Below are 20,222 nucleotides of genomic sequence, written 5' to 3'. Positions count from 1 at the left end.
AGCTTGTTTTTCCTCATATGCATATGCGGTGTTTTTACATGTGCACATTGCACTGTTTGTAAAAAAATACAGTGTGGAAAGCAGCCCTGATAAACACTCAGGTGTCCCCCCAACCTCTGCTTAAAAACCTCCACCACCTCCTGAGGGAGTCTGTTCCACTGTCAAACAACGCTTACCGTCAGAAAGTTCCTCTTGGTGTTTAGTTGGAATCTCCTTTTTTGTAACCATCTTATATTTGTGCATCTGGTTCTTCCTGCCTAAGTGCAGAGCCTCACATTTCTCCGTATTAAAGCTCATTTTGTTATTTTGGGCCCAATCTGTTATGGTCATCTTGAATCCCGATTCTGTCTTCTGCAGCATTGGCCTCCCCTCCCAGTTTGGTGTCATCTGCAAATGTGAGAAAGCAACCTCTCAATTTCTTCATCCAAGTCATTTAGAAAGACATGGAACAATGGCAGGCCCAATGCACAGATGATTAATGTAATTCCAAATCATGGCCCAGGTGATATTGTTACCCAGACTTGTTTTGCTTTAAGCCCCGTGCCCCAGGGGCTCGCCACTGTGCTTAGAAAAGTAGCATGAAGATCTCTGAATTTAGCAATGCCGTTGTCATCTTTGGTGGGAATGATTTAAGCCTGCCTAATAATGATGGCAGTGCTATGAGTTGAAGGCGTTCCAGTATTCATGGCAGGGCAAGACAGAGTTGTCTGTCTGGAATTAAATAGAAAGTAAGTTAAAGCTGCATTCTAAAAGTGCTTGTAGTTTATATCTCGCTCTTCAATGAGATGAATATTAAATCATAAATAAAGTACACTACTGACAGCTGCAGTTTAATTTATATAGCCATAAAATTGTGCATTCTCTTAAAGTGGAGGCACTCGTGCATCAAAAGTGACACATGCCTGGGAGCAGTGTTTAGCTGGAAGAGAATAAATTGCTGTTCCACTGGCAGTGTTTTCTTATTATAATTAAATCACAATCGGAACTCTGACAAGCCTGCCAGAATGAGCAAGATTACATTGAAATTTAGGCAATAAAACAGTAATTTCCTAATTTCGACTCCTGACATATATATATATGAAGTATCCTGTATTTTCAGCAGCTGTGCTTTGGAAAGCTTATGGGCGAAATCAATATTTTGCTTTCACATATAGATTAAAAGCAAAAACAAAAAAATGGCCATTTACCCGGGGTCAGTTGTAGGATTTTTCAGCACCGGGGCAAGTTAAGTTTTGCATCTCTCTCCATCCCGGCTCTGCTTCCCAAATCAACCATCCACACAGCCTCCAAGCCCCCACCTTCTTCTCTAACCCTGGCTCTCCTGCCTAGTTCTGCCCTTTCTGTTGCTGAATTCCAAGCTGGCAGTTTTGCTGACATAAGGGAAGGGTGTGTGCGCGTGTGTGTTTTGTCTTGTGGTTACCACCCAATTTCAGGATGCTTATTCTACCACCACACACACGTGAACACATGCACACACATACCATAGCTATTTATTTAATAACAAATACTTGTATGTCGTTATTCATAATTAAAAATAAATAAATCAGAGCGGTTTGCAACAGTTATACATAAAGCCATAAATAAAAATGTTAAAATTAGAAATCAGTCAGTCAGTCAGTTTTATTGCACATGGCCAAAGGCTGCCGCAATGTACACAGAATCATTCAACAATTAAAAGAAAATATACTGGATTGATACAAAAAACTTAAAACATTTATGTTATCAAGACATTACCTACTCTAAACAGAGCTATAAAAGTACCTTAATATACAAATTAAGACATTAAACAATAAAATTTATAAGCTAAAATTATCACATGGCCACATATATTTAAAAAATAATATTAATTAATTAATTAAATCAGAAATCAGATAATTCTTATTATGGAATTCCCCAGCTGCAAAGGCAGAGAAGGCCTTTATTTAACATGTTGGCACCCCACCTTTCTTCCAAGTTGGGATTCAAAGCATTTGAAAAGCATCCTTTGGAAATATGAAGTAATAAGAATAAACTAGTGGTGAAAGTACAACAAAACACATTTAGAACCAGCATTAAAATTCTGTTGTGGGCGACATCATCACTATTCTGCCTTGCTCAGACCCCACCTGGAATACTGTGTTCAGTTCTGGGCGCCACAATTTAAGAAGGATGTGGACAAGCTGGAATGTTTGCAGAGGATGGAGACCAAGATGATCCAGGGTCTGGAAACTAAGCCGTATGAGGAGTGGTTGAAGGAGCTGGGTGTGTTTAGCTTCAATCCTGGCTAGGCCCTACACTAGAGAATGGGCAAGAACCAGGTCTGGATTTAGATCTGGCCAGTCACAGCTTCATATTGGCCCCAACATGTCAGTAGGGGACCAGCCACTAGCAGAGGTGCCCCACGTGTCTGGATTTTGGAAACCAAAATGCACCGAAGTAATATCCAGAATTAAAGCTGTCCAGTCGCTTAATATCCAATTAGAGAAATGTAACAATTTAATAGATGACACTCGTATAAAAGATGGGTCCTTTTCAGGCTACACCTCATAGATCAGCTTGAATAAGTGATTTCTGGTCATTCCCAGAAATCACTTTTTATGTTTTCAGCTCAGATCATTTTGGTTGAGGGTGGCAAACTGGCAGGCTGTATACAGCCCCCAAGACATTCTTTCCCAGTGGCTCTTTACCTCCTGTTGGTCTCACAATCTTGCCTGGGTGCTTAATTATTGTGCCACATCTATGCCAGATGAGGCGACAGGGTGAGATCTGCAATGGTGCTTCCTTTAACTTTGTACCAATGAAACATTTAGTAACTGGTCTCTAATGTGTTCTCAAGAGCAGCTGAAACACAAAGCTACATGATGTGCACAAAGTGTTTTGCCTACGGGGAGTGCCATAGCATATCCCCCCCCCTTTGCATTTATTGTTCTCCACTCCTCCTCATGTGGCATACAGGGACACTTTTGCTGACACTTTGAAGTTAAGCTTTCATGTCTGTGTGTGTCTGTGTCTGTGTGTCTCCCCATCATAGCTGAGTGTGTGCTTTCGTTTTGCAGTGACTTCCGAGCCGATGCATTGCATTATTCGCCGCAGAGAGGGGGCCAGTCCTTTCCCAGTCAATATTTCTGAGCATTTTAAAGGGACACAAGACAGAGCATGGATCTGCCTTTTGCAAAAGAGGCTATGTTTGTTACCCTCCGGTCAATATGAAGATAGCAACCTGGAACATTTTACGCTTCCCCCTCTCTGGGGCCAGCTAACACAGCAAGGGCAAATTGCATCCTAATGGGTTTCTGTTTTAAAATCAGTTTGCAAAAGTTGGCCAAGTGGCCGCTAGGGGGCGTGTCATCACCTGCTTAGCACATGATTGCAGCTCTGCCTGAAGGCAGTGTTAGTTCAGTGAAGTGGGTCTTTTTCGCTGGAGAGGGGCTGTGACTGTTCCCTGCGAGAGGCTGCTTTATTTAGCTCATCCAGATGGTTGGTATCTTTCGGGAACTGACAAAGCAAAGCATTTGCTGCTTCGGCTTCCAGGGAGTAGCATCCAAAACAACACCTCTGCTGTGCTCATCCTTTTAGACCTTGTGCACTCCAAGTCAGTCCAAGGGGGTGCTATGGGGTGCGAGAGAGAAAGCGACCAGGGCAGTTCTAAAGGGAGGGGAGAGGAATTGTGTCCATGACGGCTGATCTGCTTGCACAACAGACTTCCACTGGCACAATGGAACAACTTCTCTTCCTTTCCCCACCCCACAACCCCCACCCACAGAATCCACCCCAGAGGATGGGGGGCCCTTCTTATCAGATTTATGGGGTGCATGGGGAGATGAGATGTTGCATGAGTGGAACTTCAGGCAGCGTTGAGGACAGTCCTGTGTAGAAAACAAATACAAGACCTGCAACACAAGCTGAATAATATTAATTAACTGCTCATCAATTTCTGGCACATCTAACCCTGTCCACTTGTACCTGCCATTTGCAATTAGTCTGGAACGTTGGTCACACTGACAGTGTAAATAGCTTGGTTCCTGCGATTCATGAAATGAAGAGCTCCGTGTGACTTTTCTCTCTTTTACTGGCTTAATTTTTCATTTTCATACTTCATATTATTCTCTGGAACAGCTTGTGGTATATCTGTTAGGGTGGAACAATCCCACTCACGGAGTCCCCCTGCTGTGCTATTCAAAGCTCTGTGTTAGGTCCTCTAAGAAGTAGCTCTGACGATGAACTGTTGTGATTACCAAATCAGTTTTGTTAATGCCCAAAGTCCAGAAGGGTTGCTGTTAAATATTGTGATCAAGCATGTGAAAATTTACTGGGAAAGGACTATTTTAAGGAAATTATCCCATCCAATAGCTGCAGGTGCCCACTGAAGGGCACTTAGAATAACTAACGTATAATTTTGATTACTACATTTTGAGGCTCCGAGTGAGTCATTACCAAAAAGCTTTACTAGTAGGAGAACGGACCTTGGCAGCAAAGAATGATGTGAAATATGTAATTTCAACTTCTGCATAACTTGAGAGTGAAAACCAGCTGAAGCATTATCACAGCGCTGCATCCATTTGTGTCTTAGATTTTGCTGCGGGAGGGGTGCAAGAAGATTCTTGTTGCTGACTCGCTTTCCTTGCTGAAAAAGATGCACCGAACACAAATGAGAGGAGTGCTTGTGGATGGTATGTTCAACGCATCTCTGGAAATTTCTGAAGCATAATAGTTCCCATTGCTCACATCCAAACCTACCTAAAATGTAGGTTGCAGAATGTGGTTCTTAAATCTTTATTGGACTTTGAACTTTTTACCGTGGGATTACCTTTATTAGTAACAAAACACACGACAGAAAACATCTAAATACGTGTGCAAATTTTCTGTTCCCTTATTTAGCCCGCAAAATAGTTTTTAGGGCATATTAAAGGTATCAAGTTCCTATCCTCATGGAGTAGCAGTTAATGGGCATTGTGGAGAGTCTCTTTATTGAATATTACCTATACAGTGGGCCACTTTTGCATGTAATGCTAAGCCAAACTATGGTTTGGCATTCATATGTTGGTTCCTGCTCCTCTATTCCTGCTGCTGTGAGCTGAGCCATGGTTTGGCTTGGTTTGTCATCTGAACCTGGACTCAGTGATTTATCTCACTCCAGACCCATCACAATCCACAGTTTGTTTTTAGGTAAACAGTTTGTGGTTGGTTTGCTTAAGACAAGCCATAAGCCCAGGGCTTAGCTCACTGCAGTGGGAGGTCTGGGGGAGCAGTACAGCAACTACAGTCTTCTCTCTGGGAACTCATGTTCATTCATGCTAAGCCATAGTTTTGAGATGCGGGTGGCGCTGTGATCTAAACCACTGAGCCTAGGGCTTGCCAATCGGAAGGTCAGTGGTTCGCATCCCAGCGACGGGAGCTCCCGTTGCTCGGTCCCAGCTCCTGCCCATCTAGCAGTTTGAAAGCACGTCAAAGTGCAAGTAGATAAATAGGTACCGCTCTGGCGGGAAGGTAAACGGCGTTTCCGTGCGCTGCTCTGGTTTCGCCAGAAGCAGCTTAGTCATCCTGGCCACATGACCCGGAAAAACTGTCTGCAGACAAATGCCAGCTCCCTTGGCCAGTAAAGCGAGATGAGCACCGCAACCCCTGAGTCATTCGTGACTGGACTTAACTGTCAGGGGTCCCTTTACCTTTACTTTTTTAAGCCATAGTTTGGCTTAGCATTGTGTGCAAACCATCTCATTGCGTGCAAACCTGCCTGAGGTCGGTGGTATAACATTATTCAGATAAATTGTGTTGACTTGTACCTGTTCTTTTTCTTACAGAGGAGAATATATGTGAAACGTGCCTTTCCCCTATACTGCCTACAGGTAGGATATTTTATGCCCAAAATACAAAGCCCAGCAGAGAGAAGACCCCTGACTGTTAGGGTGCTCTGAGTGGGTGATGGTTGTGGAAGATAGTGAGCAGCCCTCAGGGGCCTGTCCTCAAACTCCGTTCCTGCTCCTTTCCCCTTTGCACTACTGTATGTTCCGGTGTACAAGACAACTTTTTATCCCTGGGAAATCACCCCAAAAGTCGGGGGTCGTCTTATACGCCGGGTATACGCTTTGGGAAGGTGGAGAGGGAGCCGGTGAGCAGAGGCATTGCTCCTCCTCCCTCCCCACAGAAGGGGACGTGGAAAGTCCTTCCAAGTGCGGCACTCACCTGCCTGCCCGCCAAACGCCTCACCTCGGGCTGCTGCTGCTGCTGCTGTGACGGCAGAGGCAGTGGAGGGGCATGTGCTCTGTCCCTGGCGGCACTCAAACTCTATAACTCTAAAACTCTAAAATTGAATAGCAAAAGTTGGAGGTCGTCTTATATGCCCAGTCACCTAATACGCCGGAATCTACGGTACAGTGGTACCTCGGGTTACATACGCTTCAGGTTACGCACTCCACTAACCCAGAAATAGTGCTTCAGATTAAGAACTTTGCTTCAGGATGAGAACAGAAATCGGGCTCCAGCAGCGCAGCGGCAGCAGGGGGCCCATTAGCTAAAGTGGTGCTTCAGGTTAAGACCAGTTTCAGGTTAAGTAGAGACCTCCGGAACAAATTAAGTACTTAACCCGAGGTACCACTGTACTCCAAAAAATGGTGGTGTTGGTAAGAAACCATTTCAGTTTTGATTTCCTGCGACCCTGTACAAGCAAGCGAATTTACCTGTGCATCAGGGGTGATGTGTACCTGAGGTGAAATGGGAAGGTGCCACTCTGCATAGCATCCCTCACCTGGGTCATGTGGCGGCAGCAGGTTCAGGTGAGGTTCCTTGCAGAGTTCTCATGAGATTTGGGGAGATCTTCCCAGAAGCCACTGTTGGTACCACCTCTGCTTCAGCAGCAGGACACCCATGAAGCCTGAGGTGGCTTCTTCAGCCTGCCTCATGGGTAAGCTGGCCCTGCTTGGCATGTACTACAATATGCCACATACAGTAGCCACGTCTGTGTTTTTCTTCCTATGCAGCTTCCCTGGAAGGGACAAGCTAGGTTGCTCCAGGGAGTAGAGGAATCAGCCTCTATACCCTTTGCTGCTAGGCTTTCTTCTGATTCACTTAAACCAGGGCGGGTGGGATCCAATAATTGAAGGTTTATTTCACAAGAACAGGTTTTCTAATGCAATACGATTCATGCCCTGCATCAGTTTATGAATGTGCAGCAAAATGTTGCAGATATGCTTAGAATGCAAATGACCGTCTCCAGAAATGCAGCTGTTTTATTTGAAGGACATGTTGGGTGCTCATGGAAAGCTAGTGTTGCTCTTGAATTGTGGAGCCCTGGGTTCAAATCTCCACTTGGACATCAATCTTTTTCCTGGAGCATAGCCAGTCAAGCACTGTGTTCCTAAGAGCATAGAAACATTAAAACAACATTTTAACATGGTCAGTGTAAGGTCATGTGATAAAAAGGTAGGGAACACAAAATTAATTTGCCTGCCTTTTGAAAAGTGTGTGTGTGTGTGTGTGTGTCCCACACACTTCAAAATGTCCTTGGATATTGCTGCTTAATAAGCTGCTATATATTGAGGTAGCATCTATCTTGGTGCTTTTTATAGCCTTCAGCTCATGTATTTTGCTAATACATCATGTATTTTTCTCTCTTCTCTTGCCAGATGCATCTAAATCTTTCAGTGTAACAGTGTTTCACTGCAGGCATATGTTCCACAAAGAGTGTTTTCCTGAACTTAGCACAGTAAGTAACCAGCTTAATCTCTGTGGATTCTGGAAATTGCTATAGTCAAAGACAAAAGGACAAATAAGTTATTTTTGCCGTCTGCTGAGCAGGGCAAGCATTTATCACGGATTATAAAATAATTATAGTAATTGTTCTTAGCTGGATCTCAGTAGGTGTTTAATACCAAAATATTGAGCCCATCCAAATAACCTCTTCCGCCCCTTCGCCTTACAGCACCACAGGTTTTAAAAACTGCTTCCATTAGCAAGAAACTGTGGTCTCCACTCAGCCAGATATTAAATGTAACTTTGATATCAAAGGGGAAACATTCAACTTGATTCTGACAAAAAGGAAGTATTACTTTCTTTTTATTGCAAAGATAAGGAATAATGTACGTATTTTGATATGATATTGGTGAGAGCCCCAAATATAGCTTGGTGACTGCAAAGTTAAGGAGACACCTTAATCCAGGGGTCAGCAAACTTTTTCAGCAGGGGGCTGGTCCACTGTCCCTCAGACCTTGTGGGGGGCCAGACTATATTTTGAAAAAAAAAGAGAAAAAAGAAGAACGAATTCCTATGCCCCACAAATAACCAACCCAGAGATGCATTTTAAATAAAAGCACACATTCTACTGATGTAAAAACACGCTGATTCCCCGACTGTCCATGGGCCGGATTTAGAAGGCGACTGGGCCAGATCCGGCCCCTGGACCTTAGTTTCCCTACCCATGCCTTAGCCTGTAGAACGAACTCTTATACTACATATCAAGGTCAAAATACTTGGCAAGTGATTGAAGACAGGGTATTTGGGTTGCAATCCTAGACACACAATGACAAGCAAACTGCAATTAGTTTAAGGAAATGAAGTGAATATAAACTCTGCATTCACCATTTTGCTGAGAACCCTGTAACATCCATTGGACAGAGAGAGAGAGAGAGAGAGAGAGAGAGAGAGAGAGAGAGAGAGAGTTTTTACTGTTTCTTGAAAGAATTCTACCTCGTGACACATCTTGTTTTACCAATTTTGTTGTAAAATTAAATCTTTTTCCTGTTTAACTTCCATAAGTCTCTAAAGTGCTAGAGTTTTCTTTTCTTTTTTTGGTGCACTGTTCCTGGAGGTGCTGCAATACCAGGTTGGTTCATGGAATGGCCGGACCATCTCTTATTTCAGTTTACTAAACTGAGATTATATTGAGTGAACACAACCAATGCTCATTTTTTGTTTAAGTATGTATGTTGCCTTTCCAGGCTATGCATGCCAGAAGTTCAGCCTACTCTCGAGTAGGACCATGGTAGAGACACATGCCCGACTGGCATGTTCCCTCCCTCCTGGTCGATCGGGAGCTTCAAAAGCTTTCTTCTGCCTAAACATCACAGCGACCGATGTCAACCGACACCGGCACACTTAGGGATCTGCAGAGTTTGCGCATCAAGTGTAACAGACCTCAGCAACTCAGCATTTTGGCTAATCTACTTTATTTACATAGAAACACACACGGAGCACTGCAACATGGCTCCCCCTCTCTCTCTCTAGCATCAGACAGCAAAGAGAAAAAGGACAAAAGACAAAACAGTAGTCTCACTTCGCGGAACACAGTAACACAAACATCTTGTCTTTGTCACTTCCCACTCTGTGGAGTCAAAACATATACCGTCATGTGAAATACAACAATCCCATGACTGCAATCATAGATCAGGAATTCTAACAATGCAGCCCTCTCAAGACAGCTCACATCATATAGCAAATGAATAAAATGCAGTTTTAACAATAGCAATTTAATCTAAAAGCCAGCGATAAAATAGTAAAATATTAAAACAAGAAAATGGAGCAAAACAGAATGTGTGAAACTTAACTGCGTTTTCTATAAGGCAGCAGCAGTATCATCATATATCTGTTTTAAAATTATATTTACTTAACTGCCAAAATTTTCTTTTTATGTGGCATGTAAGCATTATATAAATCCCTAAAAACTAATACGTTCCATAGGCCTATTGCACAAATAGGTTAGCATCCAAATAACCATGTACCGTATATACACAAGTATAAGCCGACCCGAATATAAGCCGAGGCACCTAATTTTAGCACACAAAACTGGGAAAACTTATTGACTTGAGTATAAGCCGGTTCACCACACCACAAACCTGGTGGTGGTGGCAGCAGCGGCGGAGGAAGAACAAGCAGAAAAAGTCGACTTATACTCGAGTATATACGGTATTATGTCTGTATGCCTAAGGGATCATTGGACTTAACAGTTCTCAAACAGAAACCACCATAGAAGCCAACTCCCAATAATACATTTGAGGGGACAAGGCCCCTGAAAGTTAATGGGCATTGCCATTCAAATGGGGTGTGGGTGTTGTGATCAATTACGCAGGGCGGAGCTTACCTGGGACCATCCCCCCCCCCAATATTTTATTCAAGTTGGTACCACTGGAAGCCACTATGCCGCACAGCAAACCACTTCCAAAACTAGGGTGTTATATGGCATGGGAGGCTGATGTTCAACGAATATTAATATAATATAGTATTGCTTTTTACCGCTACCAACTTGGATGGCTTTGAAAGAGGATCAGACAAATCCATGGAGAATAAGGCTGTCCGTGGGGGAAATGCTCAAAATCGCACTACTTGCACACAAGCTCTTAGGCATAGCTCTTTGGATCTTAGCCATAGTCTATTTGTTTTCGGCCATGTGCATGTATTTTGGCACAAATGTGCCTAGAAATAATAGGCAATCGATTTACAAAACCAATACTGTTTTGTTTTTGTTTTCAGGATTCGTCGGTACACTTCTGTAACATCTGCAGTGCTAAACACAGAGGTCCAGGCAGTGCCATCTTGGAGATGAAAAAATAATAATCTTTGGCATGTTGAGAGCTTATATTCTTCCATGTGTGACTACTTTAATGTGGCTCAGTGGAGCAGTGCTTCGTTGTCAATATGCTACACATTGTGTGCATATGCGTATGTAACTTTGGCTGTGGATGTAGTAAGAGGGACTCTTTAAATCATCCAGCTCACTGATATTTCCTATGTGGCTTTAAAGTGCTGGCAGCCAGGAAGTAATCAATGTGTTCCCTAATACACCATTGTGCAGTTCAGATGCGGTCACCTGTATGCTTGCTTAATCTCTACTAATTAATGAAAAGTAAACCTAAGTGGGAAAGTCATTGAGTTGATACGGTCTGTTTACAAAGTTAAAGCCTGTTAACAGGCTTGAAGTCGTAGCTGAAATTGCAGTTTGATCTTTGTTCAAAAACTCTTTGGGGCTCCACATTCAGGAACATGTACATGCATTGCCTCTCCAAGGTCAACTTGTGTTCTGTACCTTATCCTTTTATTCAGGGGACCTCAAAACAGTTGTAATTTCTAAGATGTGAAGATGATAAAACAAAAACAAAAAAACCTGCCAATTGAGACCAGGGCTCTACCTACTTTGAGCATCCTATGTACAACACAAGCCAACCAAATGCCCCCAGGAAGCTGACAAACACGGTGTGAAGGCACAGCCCTCCCCTGTAGTGTGTTTCCAATGCCTGTTATTCATAGGTATACTGCCTCTGGTCTTGGAGGTTCCATGTCAATCTGTCTATCTATTTGCCACGATGGCTCATACCTTTCCTGAGTTTTTCTAGGCTGCCAGTCACTAAGCAGTCACCAAGCGCTTCCATCTCTGCACCAGAGGTACTACCCTATCCCCTAAACACCCAGTACACCCCATTGGATAAAGTTGTTGTTTAGTTGTTTAATCGTGTCCGACTCTTCGTGACCCCATGGACCAGAGCACGCCAGGCATTCCTGTCTTCCACTGCCTCCCACAGTTTAGTCAAACTCATGCTGGTAGCTTCGAGAACACTATCCAACCATCTTGTCCTCTCTCGTCCCCTTCTCCTTGTGCCCTCCATCTTTCCCACATCAGGGTCTTTTCCAGGGAGTCTTCTCTTCTCATGAGGTGGCCAAAGTATTGGAGTCTAAGCTTCACGATCTGTCCTTCCAGTGAGCACTCAGGGCTGATTTCCTTCAGAATGGAGAGGTTTGATCTTCTTGCAGTCCATGGGACTCTCCAGAGTCTCCTCCAGCACCATAATTCAAAAGCATCAATTCTTCAGCGATCAGCCTTCTTTATGGTCCAGCTCTCACTTCCATACATCACTACGGGAAAACCATAGTTGCTGGGTGGAAAATATATCATGTGTATAATGTCTGTAGCAGGAGATCTTTGTAAACACATTGGGAAGGCTCATACAGCTCCAAGGATCCCTTTCATGCCACCCCACATTTAGTGGGTTCTGTGCGCGCGCCAGTTCTTGGCCCTTGCATGCATTCGCATGAAGCAGATAGCTGTCACAAGCAGAAGGCAAACAGCATCTGCTTCAAAGTGGGTTGGTTGTGCAGTGGCTCACTTCTTTGTCATGATGCCACAACGAAGCAAAAAGCCAGCGCCCTTTTCTCCAGAGGCTCTAGGTTTGCAGTAACTACATGAATGTGCTACGAAATGTTCTCTGCTCGTCCCCCACCCCCTGGCTGCTAAACAGGTTTCGTAGACCATGGCATCCTGTTAGTAAAATAAAATAAATGAAATGGGGAGAATGAAACTGTCTTTAAGTACATGTAACCACATTATTTTCCTGTGCCTCTTGCTGTTTAAACCTAAGTCTTTCTGACCCATATATTAGTACCATCATCTGGATTACATAATCCCAGATGTTTGCATATTGTTTCGTGAACTCATCTGTCCTCTCTGAACTATATTGTGCTATATGATGGAGTCACAGCTTTTTTTTAAAAAAAAGGAAGATTAAATCCTAGTAAAAGCTTACTTTAGCCTTGTTTTGTGGATCTGTATGATTGCAATAATATCTGTTTCCATAGCATCTACATGGATCCTATACAAAAATCAGTAGTGAAAAGAAAAATGTACGTCAATTCTTGGCATGACTAATGCTTTTGTCTGGCTTTTGTCCATTGTAATGGTTCTCTTTATAAGTGAGCATGATGTGCGAACGATCTTGTCTGCTGCAAATAGGACCTGTTTTTTGGCATATTACATTGTTTCACTACGGTTTCTGTAATTGCCTTTTTCAGTGAATAGACAGTAGCTTGCAGCTTTATATACCATATTTTCCCATGTGTAAGACTGTGCTTTTTGCTAAAAAAAAAATTAGGCAAAAATTGGGTGTCCTCTTATACACGGATAGTGAATGCAGGGGAGGGGGGGTGCGATTAATGGCAGTAGCAAGCAGGCAATTGGCTGCGGCAATTGGGCAGGTGATTGGCAGCAAGTGGGCGAGTGGGCTGTTGATGGCGGTGAGCAGGCAGATAATTGGTGGCTGTGGCGAGGTGTGCGATCGGCAGTGACCTCCCCCACCCCACCCCAAAAAGCTAAACAACTTAATTTCTTAATTTCGGGTTAAAAAAATTAGGGGTCGTCTTATACACAGAAAAATATGGTATGTTAGGGCAGTGGTTTTCAAACAGTGAATCCTGGGTTTCCTCTCAAGTCACAGGTTTCCCATGCCTCTTGTAAGGAAAGCTCTTTACCTTCCTCAGACTTGACCTTTTCTGTCCTTATTTAGTCCTATGGACATTTCAGTTGGTAGAGCATGAGACTCTTAATCTCAGGGCTGTGGGTTCTGTTGGAAAAATGCCCCCGGGAAGGGTGCCAACTTCCCAAGACACCGAGGCGTCTCTCCGGTGGTCACTCTCTGGCTGGAAACTGCCCTCAGTCCAGAGAGACCGGTAATAAGCGACCCCTTCATCCTGAGAGGAGCACACTCGTCCTCTGGTATCCCATCACAGAAGAAAGAGACAGTCCGTAGTCTACTCACTACTTTATTTACAGACTGTACACAGAGCTCTCATCCGACATGTCTGCTCTCCTGAGCAGCAAGCACAGAAGTCATACTCGACACACACTTCAACTCAGAAGCGAAATTAACTCTCTCCAGTTACTGAGAACAAGCAGAGACTTCCTGTCTCACGCTCACAGACATCACATGATGTCAACAACCATTGTGCTGCTCCTCGCAGCTGGTGAGAAATAAAAATCCCAACAGGTGCGAGCCCCATGTTGGGTGAAAGATTCCTGCATTTCAGAGGGTTGGACTAGATGGACCCCATGATCCCTTCCGTTCCAACTCTGTGATTCTAAGTCCTGTAGTCCTGTGCATATGTAGCTGGGTGTAAGTTTGTTGAACTTAGTGGGATTTATTTCTGAGTAGTCTTGCATAGCGTTTGGTTGTACAGTGCTAAATCCTCTTGCCACGTTCAATTTTGCAAACTTTTCCCCTAGAGGTAAATTCAATTCAAATTAAGTAAGAGACAGAAATAATTCTCCCCCACCCCATAAGGCCAGTGCACTTGGAATGAAAATTTAAAGGCATGTCAATTATGTAGACTTTAATCTATTTCCCATGGTTATTGGCGGGAGATAAACCCTAAGATGGAGCTGCATCTGCTGCTAAAGCCAAATCTGACTTCAGTTGACGGATTTAAAAATAAAACCCTGAACTAACATGTACTAAGAAGAAATGTTTTTAAAGATGTCCGCCCACCCGCTTCCCCCATCTCCCCAGGAAAATATTAACTGGTAAAAGTGGTTCCCAGGAGTTTGTGTGGTGATTCTTAGATGGGAAAATGAGAAGAAGAGTAGTTTTGGATTTGATATCCCGCTTTATCACTACCCTACGGAGTCTCAAAGCGGCGAACAATCTCCTTTCCCTTCCTCCCCCACAACAAACACTCTGTGAGGTGAGTGGGGCTGAGAGACTTCATATTTTTTTTAATAAATTTTTTATTAATTTTTCAACACATATTAAAAGACAATACAAAACAATACATAAACAAACAAACATATAAACACGTATAATTTCTTAACCTTCTTTTCCTTAAGCCTTCTTTCAGCGACTTCCCCATACCTCCTCTTTCTGCATCCCTGTTTTAAATCTTTCCAGCAACCCCTGATTTTAACTACTTATAACACTTCCTTTAAATCCTTTTTCTCATGTCCAATTGTTTATCGCTGCAATTCTATTTTGCATTACTCAAAACATTTTAACACTCATTAATTTTACAACAGTTCTTAAGATAAACTTTAAATTTCTTCCAATCTTCTTCCACCGTCTCTTTCCCTTGGTCGCGGATTCTGCCGGTCATCTCAGCCAGTCCCATGTAGTCAATCACCTTCGTCTGCCATTCTTCCAGTGTGGGTAGTTCTTGTGTCTTCCAGTACTTTGCTAAAAGTACTCTTGCTGCTGTTGTCGCATACATAAAAAACGTCCTATCTTTCTTTGACACCAATTGGCCTACCATGCCCAAGAGGAAGGCTTCTGGTTTCTTCACAAAAGTGCATTTAAGCACCTTTTTCATTTCATTATAAATCCTTTCCCAGAAAGCCTTAATCTTTGGGCACGTCCACCAGAGGTGATAAAAAGTACCTTCAGTTTCATTACATTTCCAGCATTTGTTATTGGGCAAATGATAAATTTTTGCAAGCTTGACTGGGGTCATGTACCACCTATAAATCATTTTCATAATATTCTCTCTTAAGGCATTACATGCCGTGAACTTTATACTGGTGGTCCATAACTGTTCCCAGTCAGCAAACATAATGTCATGTCCAATGTCTTGTGCCCATTTAATCATAGCTGATTTAACCATCTCGTCCTGTGTGTTCCATTTCAACAGCAAGTTATACATTCTTGACAAATTCTTAGTACTGGGTTCCAAAAGCTCTGTTTCTAATTTCGACCTCTCCACCTGAAAGCCAATTTTCCTGTCCTGTTTAAAAACTTCATTTATCTGGTAATAATGAAGCCAGTCTCTTACTTTGGACTTCAATTTCTCATAACTCTGCAATTTAACTTTTCCCTCCTCATACTCTATAATTTCCCAATATTTCGGCCATTTAGATTCCATATTTAATTTTTTCACTTCCTTAGCTTCCATCGGTGACAACCACCTGGGGGTTTTATTTTCCAACAAATCTTTGTACCTAATCCATACATTGTATAGGGCTTTTCTAACAATATGGTTTTTGAAACCTTGGTGGATTTTAACCTTGTCATACCACATATATGCATGCCAGCCAAATCTATTATTGAACCCTTCCAAATCCAAAATATCTGTATTTTCAAGAAGCAGCCAATTTTTCAGCCAGCAAAAAGCCGCTGATTCATAGTACAGTTTTAAGTCCGGCAGGGCAAACCCCCCTCTTTCTTTTGCATCAGTTAGTATCTTAAATTTTATTCTGGGCTTTTTGCCCTGCCAGACAAATCTAGATATATCTTTTTGCCACCTCTTGAAGCAATCCATTTTATCCACAATCTGCAATGTTTGAAACAGAAATAACATTCTCGGCAAAACATTCATCTTGATAACAGCAATTCGGCCTAACAAGGAAAGTCTCAGACTTGACCATATTTCTAAATCTTTTTTCACTTCTGCCCAGCATTTCTCGTAGTTATCTTTAAATAGATTCACATTCTTGGATGTCAAATTTATCCCCAGGTATTTCACCTTCTTTGCTACCGTTAAACCAGTATCACTCTGGAATTTCTCTCTTTCTGCAACTGTTAAATTTTTATCCAGTACTTTCGTTTTCTGTTTGTTCAGCTTAAAACCTGCTACTTGACCAAATACTTGTATTAACTCTAAAACTCTTCTCGTACTAGTGTCTGGCTCTTGTAAAGTTAAAACTAAATCATCTGCAAATGCTCTCAGTTTGTACTGTTTAGCTCCGACCTGAATCCCTTTAACCAGCTGGTCCCCTCTAATCATGTTTAATAAAACCTCCAGGACAGATATAAAAAGCAGTGGGGATATTGGGCATCCCTGTCGTGTCCCTTTTTCAATAGCAAATTCTTCTGTAACCACATTATTTACAATCAGTTTTGCTTTTTGTTCAGAATAAATCGCACTTATACCATTCTCAAAACCTTGGCCTACCCCCATCCCTTGGAGATTCTTTTTCATAAAACTCCAAGAAATATTATCAAAGGCTTTCTCCGCATCTACAAATATTAATACTGCCTTGGTATTAATATTAACTTCCAGTAACTCCATAATGTCTATTATGTTTCTCACATTGTCTGACAAATGTCTTCCTGGAAGAAAGCCCGCTTGATCTTTATGAATCTCCCCCACCAAAACTCTTTTCAATCTTTTTGCTAAAATGTCTGCAAAAATTTTGTAATCCACATTGAGTAATGATATAGGGCGGTAGTTCTTAACCTGGTTCTTCTCAGTCTCTGACTTTGGTATAAGTGTGATATAGGCCTCTTTCCACGATTCAGGTGCCTTCTTCCCCTCTAAAATTTCATTACAAACCTCCTTCAACGGTTGTATAAGCCATTCTTTCAAAGCTTTGTAATATCTGGAGGTTAGTCCGTCAGGTCCTGGAGATTTTCCCAATTGCATACTTTGAATGGCTCCCTCAATTTCTTGATCAGTTATCTTCTGGTTCAAAATCACTTTACTTTGTTCAGAAATTTTTTGTAATCCGTATTTTTTAAGAAATTCTTCTATTTCTTTTTCATTCACCGGCCCTTGTGCATAAAGTCTCCTGAAATAACTCTGAAAACAGTTTCTAATCTCATTTGGTTTATAAATGTTCTTTCCTTCCACTTCTAGATTTGTAACCGTATTCTGTTTTTGTCTCTTCTTCAATTGCCATGCCAGAAGTTTCCCACATTTATCAGCCGATTCAAATGTCCTTTGTCTCATTTGTTTTATTTTCCATTCTATCTCTTGGTTCATCAAATCCATATATTGTCTCTGGTAAAACTTAATTTCTCTCAAAATTTCATGTGACTTTGGTTTAGATCTCAATTTTTCCCCCCTTCTTTTATCTTTTCCAAAATCTTATCCTTCTTCTCATTGGGGGCTGAGAGACTTCAGAGAAGTGTGACTGGCCCAAGGTCACCCAGCAGCTGCAGGTGGAGGAGCGGAGACGCGAACCCGGTTCACCAGATTACGAGTCCATCGCTCTTAACCACTACACCACAATGGCTCTCACAAAGATGATATGTTTTCCCTACCGAGAGAGAAACTTGAACCAAAAAAACCATTGTTCCTTTTTTAATTCAAACAACTTGAAAGAATAGCTTGAGACAATCTTTGAAAGTTTAACGATCACGTGAGCAGCAGAGAACCATGTCGTGTGTTATGCTGGAGACACCTCAGTTTGCCAACAAATCAACCAGCCTTGGTGCACATGCCTGTATGATATTGCAAGTGTGTGTGTGTGTGTCGCAGTCACACTTTACATTTTTAGGTCAATCCAAGGTTACCCCCAATATTATGTGAAGCTGGTGAAATCAGGAAGATTCTGCTTTGTACAAAACTGCTAATTTTAAGTGCTGGGGATTGTACGTAACTAGAATCCTTATGCACTGAGACATTGAGGTTCTGCTTCAATCCAGAAGCTGCCTTGACAGATTGTAGAAGGTCTGTTTTGTCTTTTATTTGCTTCTTGTTTTGTGTTGTTGAAGTCCTGCTCCCCAATGCACTGAGAAGGATTAATGCCATGAAATACGCTTTTAGGCACTGGTCCTTCTTTGGATTGGGTTTCCATGAACGGAAAGGTGTTCTGCTTCAAAAGCCCAAGGCTATGAAGTAAGTGTGGGCTCTGGGCTGTGTGGGCATCTGTTAGATAGTTCTTTTTGGGGAGGAGCTCCTTCAGGCAGCACTGTGGATGCTCCATGTTTCTCCACTCCAGTATGAATGAGGGAGAGTGGGACAGCTGGAAAATATTGGTAACTTGGAAGTAGTTTTCAATTTAAAGCTAATGGGGCTTATAATGGTGATTCAATCACAAGTACATTTTCTACAGAATTTCTTTTAAAGTAAACATTCGGAAATAACAATATGTGCTAGACTCTTTTTTTAATTAAACCTGCCATTCTGCTCCAAACCATGAATTGCTGCCAAGTGCTGGTATAAATCCTTCAGAAATTACAGCGTCTCCATTGCTCATTAATCCTGGCCAAGCAGCCTAGAACTGGAATTTCTGCTGTTGAATTCCTGTTGAAATTATCTGTGTGACCAAAAACTTTCTGGGGCTCATATGGGCATTGTTGTCCATGTATTCTGGACCCTGCTATTATCAGATACAGTTAACTCTCATGTTTACTTTACATTATGCAGATGGACTCATAGTCTAGCCAATCTGGCAGACACTGCAGTTGGGGAAAAGGCATGCCAAATCGGAAGGACAAAAATGGGGGTGAGCTGCAATTGGATTGATGTACTTGAGTCAGAACAGTTAAATATTTTAATTAAAACATGCAGTATCTGGCTGGCTGATCTGCCCCCTTTTGGATATAGCACCATCTCTGCCTCCCCACCCAGTATTTTCAAAGCCAAATATTTATGGCTCCAAGGTTTAATTGGTAGATAAATGAACTAAAATTTCAGTTGAGTAATAAACTAGGCACCCCTTTTAATAGGCGAAGTTGTGAATCAAAGGACACATTAATCTCTGAGGCATTTATTTATTTGGAAGATTTATAAGCCACTAAACATTATCAAAGACAACTGTGCTGCACAACAGATGAAAACAGTTCTGCAAAAAGAAATATAATACAGTGGTACCCCTGGATGCGAATGGGATCCGTTCCAGAGCCCTGTTCGCATCCTGAGTAATAATAATAATAATAATAATAATAATAATAATAATAATAATAATAATTTTTATTTATTCCCTGCCCTCCCCAGCCAAGGCCGGGCTCAGAGCGGCTTACAAGCAATAATAAAAACAAGTTGAATGATTACAACTTAAAATTAAAATACAACATTAAAATATTGAAACATTAAAATATTAAAATGTAGCCTCGCAGGAGGAGAAGGAAAAGAAAAAAGAAAGAGAGGGAGGGAGGGAATCAAATTGGCTCCAAGCCAAAGGCCAGGTGGAACAACTCTGTCTTACAGGCCCTGCGGAAAGAAATCAGATCCTGCAGGGCCCTGGTCTCATGAGGCAGAGCGTTCCACCAGCCCGGAGCCAGTGTTGAAAAGGCCCTGGCTCTGGTTGAAGCCAATCTAACTTCCTTAGGGCCCGGGACCACTAGGGTGTTGCTATTTATGGACCTTGAGGCTCTCCGTGGGGCATACCGGGAGAGGCGGTCCCGTAGGTACGAGGGCCCTAAGCCATAAAGGGCTTTAAAGGTCAAGACCAGCACCTTAAACCTGACCTGATACTCCACCGGGAGCCAGTGCAGCTGGTATAGCACCAGGTGAATGTGATCCCACAGCGAGGACCCCGTAAGGAGTCTCGCCACGGCATTCTGCACCCACTGGAGTTTCTGGGACAGCTTCAAGGGCAGCCCCGTGTAGAGCGAATTACAGTAGTCAAGCCTGGAGATGACCATTGCCTGGATCACTGTGGCCAGGTCGGGGCGGGAAAGGTAAGGGACCAACTGCTTGATGCGGCGAAGGTGGAAAAATGTCGCCTTGGCTGTTGCTGTAACTTGCGCCTCCATGGAAAGGGAGGCGTCAAGGATTACACCCAAACTCTTAACGGAAGGCAATGGCACTAATTGGGCCCCCACAAGAGAAGAGAG

The 20,222-nt window shown here is 42.5% G+C and overlaps 1 protein-coding gene across 1 annotated transcript in view; it reads left to right on the top strand.

Moving 5' to 3' along the window:
- The window catches only part of VPS41 (VPS41 subunit of HOPS complex), a 110,752-nt gene extending 98,268 nt beyond the window's left edge, over nt 1–12,484 (top strand). The window contains exons 26-29 of the mRNA XM_053359612.1: nt 4,550–4,649; nt 5,781–5,825; nt 7,602–7,681; nt 10,441–12,484. Coding sequence (XP_053215587.1) covers nt 4,550–4,649; nt 5,781–5,825; nt 7,602–7,681; nt 10,441–10,521 — 306 coding nt within the window. The 3' untranslated portion in view covers nt 10,522–12,484. The remainder of the gene's footprint in view (nt 1–4,549; nt 4,650–5,780; nt 5,826–7,601; nt 7,682–10,440) is intronic.
- The last annotated feature ends 7,738 nt before the right edge of the window (nt 12,485–20,222 follow it).

Source organism: Podarcis raffonei, chromosome 12 (genome assembly GCF_027172205.1).
Source record: "Podarcis raffonei isolate rPodRaf1 chromosome 12, rPodRaf1.pri, whole genome shotgun sequence".
NCBI classification, from domain to species: domain Eukaryota; kingdom Metazoa; phylum Chordata; class Lepidosauria; order Squamata; family Lacertidae; genus Podarcis; species Podarcis raffonei.
Note: the sequence above shows the minus strand (reverse complement) of the source record. Positions and strands in the feature narration are given on the sequence as shown.